General features: G+C 42.5%; 1 protein-coding gene across 3 annotated transcripts in view; it reads right to left on the reverse strand.

The window, feature by feature from the left end:
* The window catches only part of DOCK9 (dedicator of cytokinesis 9), a 195,795-nt gene that overhangs the window by 73,840 nt on the left and 115,955 nt on the right, over window positions 1-6,000 (reverse strand). For all 3 annotated transcript variants that reach the window (XM_011933819.1, XM_011933818.1, XM_011933817.1), the window contains 3 exons: window positions 3,976-4,154; window positions 3,628-3,741; window positions 1,331-1,448 (listed from right to left, as the gene is read on the reverse strand). In XM_011933819.1, coding sequence (XP_011789209.1) covers window positions 1,331-1,448; window positions 3,628-3,741; window positions 3,976-4,154 — 411 coding nt within the window. The remainder of the gene's footprint in view (window positions 1-1,330; window positions 1,449-3,627; window positions 3,742-3,975; window positions 4,155-6,000) is intronic.

The following is a 6,000-nucleotide window of genomic DNA, read 5'->3' on the forward strand; positions in this document are numbered from 1 at the left end:
CTAACAAGGTGAATTCTGAATTGGAGAAGAGTCAAAAAAGTCAAACAGAAGTATTCAAACTGTGAACCACTGCAGACCACACCCTCTGAGGAAGGTCCCCTCCCTGCTTCTGGAGCAGTGGCTGGGAACGCGGCAGAGCAGGGCAGAGACAGAGCGAAGGCCCAGAAGAAAGGCAAAGGGAAACTCGTGACAGCAGCTAACATTTGCTGAGCGTTTACCATGTGCCAGGCTCTGTTCCAAGCATTTTGCGTGAATTAACTCTTTTAATCTTTACAGTGTCAACTAAGGAGAGCATAATTGTGAAAAAGACACATAAGTATCAACCAGATTAAGGACTGGTATTATTATTGTAGGATAAATTTGGGCATTGGTGTGGGTTTTCTCATGTTAAATCCTACTCAGTTTCATCCCCTACCTGAAATAGCATATTAACACCGCCACCACCGGCAAAGGTAAGGACGTAATCTCAGAGCGGGCAAGTCCTGTGAGTTAATCGGATGAAGGCTGCCATTTATTTTATCCCATTAATTAGTCCCATTATTGGGTAGTCTAGCCACTAGCCATAGTAGGTTGCTTTCTTTATTCACAACGTGATAAAGAGAGGGAGAAATAAAGACTGAAGAAGTCTGTGAGCACCTGTGACAATTCTTGGAAGATATGTGTGTGTATATACATATACACACACACACACACACATATATGTAAACTGCTATCTCTGAGGAAAAGCTAGCACAGAAGTTCAATTAGTCAGAATATTAATAAGTACATTATACCGGGTATTTTCTTATGGAGAAAGTATTCGAATTTTGATTTGTGTCAAGTGTTTTTCTCTCAGAGGGGGCTGCTCTTCTGTTATTTCACACAGAAAAAGTCTTGTGGGACAGATTTTTGAAAACTGATTTTAGGATTGAATTCCAGCCATAAACTGCTATGTTCTTTAGGAATTACTATGTCATATTTCATCAAAATCGCTAACACTATAAATCAGTGTTCCCCTCCCCCTACCACCTGCAAAAATATTCCTTAACAGTATACACAGTCCAATTAAGATTTAAAATGAAAACTCAACAAATGTTGAACAAAAAGCAAACAGTGCAAGCCTGTGATTAACTGTATGATCCTGAGGAGTCACAGGCATCCAGGACCTTTATTTCAGGGCGTGGCTGAGAGGTTTCAGTTGTTGATTATCACAAACAGGAAAAGAATACTCAGGGCAGAAACTCAGACTTCAAGGTCCTACCACACAAGTGTGACACGTTCACCAACTATGGGCTCCAAGACACTTTCAGAGTGATGGCGGAGAGAAGCCCACAGGAGCATGGAGCATTACCAATGCCGGAGATGGCGCCCAGCAGGTCCTTGTGCAGGCTGTTGTCCAGGGTGCTTCCCTTCTGTGGTGTCACCAGCGGATTCACAGCTGGCAGAGCCAGGGATTCGTCCTTCACAGACTGTCAAGGGGAGGAAAGCAGAAACAATCAAAGATGTCTGGAGAGGGTTCCTCCCCTGTTCTTGGAAGTGCCAGGGCCAAGTGCAGCACCAAGACAGCCTGATGCATTCAACGTGCCTGCCTGCATGGGAGAAGCAGCCTTGAGGTGTGGGCGAGGGAGGAGGGTGGGATGGGTCAGAGTGGGAACAGGGGGCATGGGATATGGATGCTGGGTGGGGGTGGGGGAGAGAAATCACATTCCATAAAGTCTTGTTTCTCTTTCCCCAGCATTTCTAACATCTTTCCCTTTCCAGAGCTCTGATGCCCAACATTTCCTTAGATTATTCTTTTTTCATTCCTTCAGAGAAAACCTCCCCTGCTCTTTCTAACTGGAATGTTGGTTCTTATCTGTAATGCGGGGAATTACGACGACAGCAGCAATGACAGTCTCTAGATGTTCGTAGCATCATGTGAACTTCAGTGGAGAAATCATACTAATTTTGAAGTTAGGTCAAAAAACGGGATTTTACTTTGGTGAAAGTGTTCATTTTTGTTAGGACTGAAACAGTTCAGAGACGTCACATTCTACTCTGAATTACTCTGGTTTGAAAAACAGACAGGGTTAGAGAATACATGTGTGAAATGCAATGTTGTATAGGGTGAGATAAGCGAGGTGCGCTTAGGATAGAGAGAGTTTATGCCCTTTAGAGCAGCCACACACGCACAAAACCTATACATACAGCTCATCTCAGTGTAATGCTATTTAGGAACATAATTGGAGGTGAAGAGGTAGTGTAAAAATGGGACACTGCATCACTGTTGGGGTGGGAGGGAGGGACAGAAACATATATGAGACTCCGCAAGTGTACACCCATAATGACAAGGTGGGAAGATGAACAACCAAGCCAGTTCATGAGACCAGAGTACCAGGGAAAGAGGAAATGCTAAAATAACATGTGCTGAAATTCATAGCAGATAAGCCCTCTGAGGCCAAGACAGAATCAGAAAGAGAAGGAGTGCTGGTTTTAGATTGTAAAACTCTCATAAACTTTATTAATTAAAAATTATTATAGGTTAACATTTAAAAAGTCTTTTGCAACTGAAATGTGACAAGAAATTTGACAGTGATAATGTTTTGAAAAAGCTGAATTGCAAGATGATTCCAGGAATCCTTTTTAAAAAACAATCATATCAAAGGTACCAAAGACTGAGTAAAAAAAAGTAAAATCATCTCTAACCAAAAACTTTTGAGATAATTTCTGGGGTCATCTCTCTGTTGACTCAATTTCATCAGGAGAACATGGTTTTCATACTTATTTTTTAACAAAAATTGAAGGTTTAGTGATTGACCCCATCTTAGCCAGGAATGCAACTTACTAGGAGTTGCACTGGCAAAATAAAAGGGGGTGTGTACTGGGTTGAATAGTGTCCCCCAACAAATTCATGTCTACCTGGACTTCAGAATGTACCCTTATTTGGAAATAGGACCTTTCCATTATATAGCTAAGATATAAGTTAAGATGAGGTCATCACACTGGGTGGACCCTAAACCCAGTCACTAGTGTCCTTATAAGAAGAGGAGACGGGGCCGGGTGCAGCGGCTCACGCCTGTAATCTCGGCACTTTGGGAGGCCAAGGTGGGCGGATTGAGAGGTCAGGAGTTCAGGACCAGTCTGGCCAACATGGTGAAACCCTCTCTCTACTAAAAATACAAAAAAATTAGCTGGATGTGGTGCTGGGTGCCTGTGGTCCCAGCTACTTGGGAAACTCAGGTAGGAGAATTGCTTAAACTCAGGAGGTAGAGGTTGCAGTGAGCCGAGATTGTGCCACGGCACTCCGGTCTGGGCAACAGGGCAAGACTCTATCTTGGAAAAGAAAGAAGAGGAGAAGGACACAGAGGCACAGATAAACACCATGGAGAAGGGACACCAAGTGAGGGTAGAAGCAGAGACTGGTACGATGCCACCACAAGCCAGAGAGCACCCAGGATTGCCTGCAGCATCAGCAGCTATGAGAGAAGCATGGCCCAGACTCCACCCCAGGAGCCTCCGGTAGGAACCGACCCCACCGACACCTTGATTTTGGACTTCTGGCCTCCTGACTGGGAGAGCATAAACTGCTGCTGCTCTAGGCCACCCAGCTTATGGCGCTTTGTCCTGGGACCCAATACAGGCTGAGTTGACGTGACCACACTTACGTACCATGCCCGCATTCACGGGGAAGGGTGACACATCCCTCACATTGATCCGCTGGACGTTTTCAATCAGCAGACCAAACAGAGGCAGGTAGAGGGTGGCTATCCTTGCCTGATGACTCTGAAAAGACACACTTGGTAAGTTTGACCCAGGATTCTGAGAACTGAACTAAGTTGTCACTGACCATCTCCTTTATTTGGATCCTTCCTATAAAGACAGATATTTGATTTTAGTCCCAAAACAGAGCAAAGTCTTAGTGCTGTTACCATGAATTTTCTAATTGATTACTTTCTTTACACCACTTAAAATAAAGGACATTATCAATACACATTCCTTCCATTGAGGACCACTCACCCTTGAAGCATATCTGTCATCAAAAGAATGCTTTATCAGCAGGTTCTTGAGCACACTGATGGCGATCAGACGGACCTCCCGGAACTCCTGGAGGGCTGTCCCCACCTCCCTCAGTAACAGTCCCACCAAGAAGTGGTTTCTGCAGAACTCATCTGTTAATGAGTAGTCAAGCTGGAGGTCTGAAATGAGGACAGAAACTACTTGAGGTAGGAAAGATGCAATGCTCTTTGAATTAAAAAAAAAAAAAAAAACAAAACTAAGACCCATCCTCTGCATTCAGCCCACCCTGGGTGTCAAGAGATGATTAGACTTGGCTTCAAATGAGAAAGGATTAATTCTACAAGGCTGCTCTACTTCTTAGCACATGAGAATCTTAAATGAAAACCAAATTTAAATACAATTAAGTGCACTGGATTTTGGAACATATTGCATCCTACATAATTAAATTAGTGAACAGTTTAAGTACCAATTTTTAGACTAGAGCACAGCATATGTTACATTACAAATATAACTTTGTTAGCGACAAAGTTAAAAACGTTATACTAGCTAACAGAATTGTATAAGAGCAGTTTGTGCATAACAAACATGTAATTAAATAATAAACATACATGGCTTATTAAAATGTTATTTACTATATGAGTTCATATATTCCTTTCCTGGTCATTAATGCCTATATATTCCATTAAAACCCAATGTATTTAAAATAAACAAATTAATACATAACCTACTTATTCTGCTATCTCTGAATGAATAACTTATTTAACACAGTATTTCCTAAGATATTCTCCTAATATTTCTCCACCTCTGAAAACAAATATAAATTTAATATAAGCTAAAATTAAAATGGAGAAAGCATCAAACCAAACTGGTAAATCACCAGCAAGCTAAATGACAAAATTGAGAGCTCTTCTGGAAAACAGAGAGGAGCAAACATGAACTCTACTCTGGAAGGGTACATAAAAACAGCTGAACATCACTCTGAAGATGAAATACACATTTCAGGAAGCTGAAGCTAGGTTGCGAATTGTCAGACTGACTCCATTATTAAAGGAAAGTCTATAGATCTCTCCCTTTGCCTTTCGTCCTGTATCAGATAGCTACTAACTAAATCTACCCAAAATACGGACACGAGTTCTACGAAACCCTTTAGTAGAAGGGGGAGAGCAGTCATTTTCCAGATTAATTATGTTCATTGTTTATGATTATTTCACCTAGTTTATCTAAACTATAAGTCATAGCTTGAGTTCACATAAATCTCTTAGAAGAAACTACTTATGGTTTAACTGTTCTCACACATCTGTGCTTGTGTGTATGAATGTGCATGAGAAATTACATGGTCTGGATGTGTGTCCCCTCTGAATCTCATGCTGAAACTTGATACTCATTGTTGGAGGTGGGGCCTAGTGGGAGGTGTTTGGGTCATGGGGGCGAATCCCTCATGAATGGCTTGGTGCCCTCCTTGCCATAATGAGGGAGTTCTCGCTCTGAGTTCATGAGAGATCTGGTTGTTTACAAGAGTGTGGCACCTCACTCCCCATCTCTTTTGCTCCCTCTCTCACCATGTGACATGCTGGCTCCCTGCTTGCCCTCCACCATGATTGGAAACTTCCTGAGGTCTCACCAGAAGTCAATGTTGGCATCATGCTTCTTGTCCAGACTGCAAAACTGTGAGCCAAAATAAACCTCTTTTCTTATTTTTTTTGAGAGAGGGTCTTGCTGTGTTGTGCAGGCTGGAGTGCCATGGCATAATCTGCCTAGATTGCAGATTTCACTGCAATCTCTGCCTCCTGGTCTTAAGTCATCCTCCCACCTCAGCCTCCCATGTAGCTGAGACTACAGGTGTGTGCCAACACGCCAGGCTAATTTTTGTTTTCTTTTTCTTTTTTTTTTTTTTTTTTGTAGAAACAGGGTTTTACCATGTTGCCCAGGCTGATCTTGAACTCCTAGGCTCAAGTGATGCTCCCAGCTCAGCCTCCCAAAGTGCTGGGATTATAAGTGCGAGCCACTGCACTGGCCCTCTTTTCT

This window comes from Colobus angolensis, unplaced genomic scaffold, assembly GCF_000951035.1.
Source record: "Colobus angolensis palliatus isolate OR3802 unplaced genomic scaffold, Cang.pa_1.0 Scaffold13, whole genome shotgun sequence".
In the NCBI taxonomy this organism is placed as follows: domain Eukaryota; kingdom Metazoa; phylum Chordata; class Mammalia; order Primates; family Cercopithecidae; genus Colobus; species Colobus angolensis.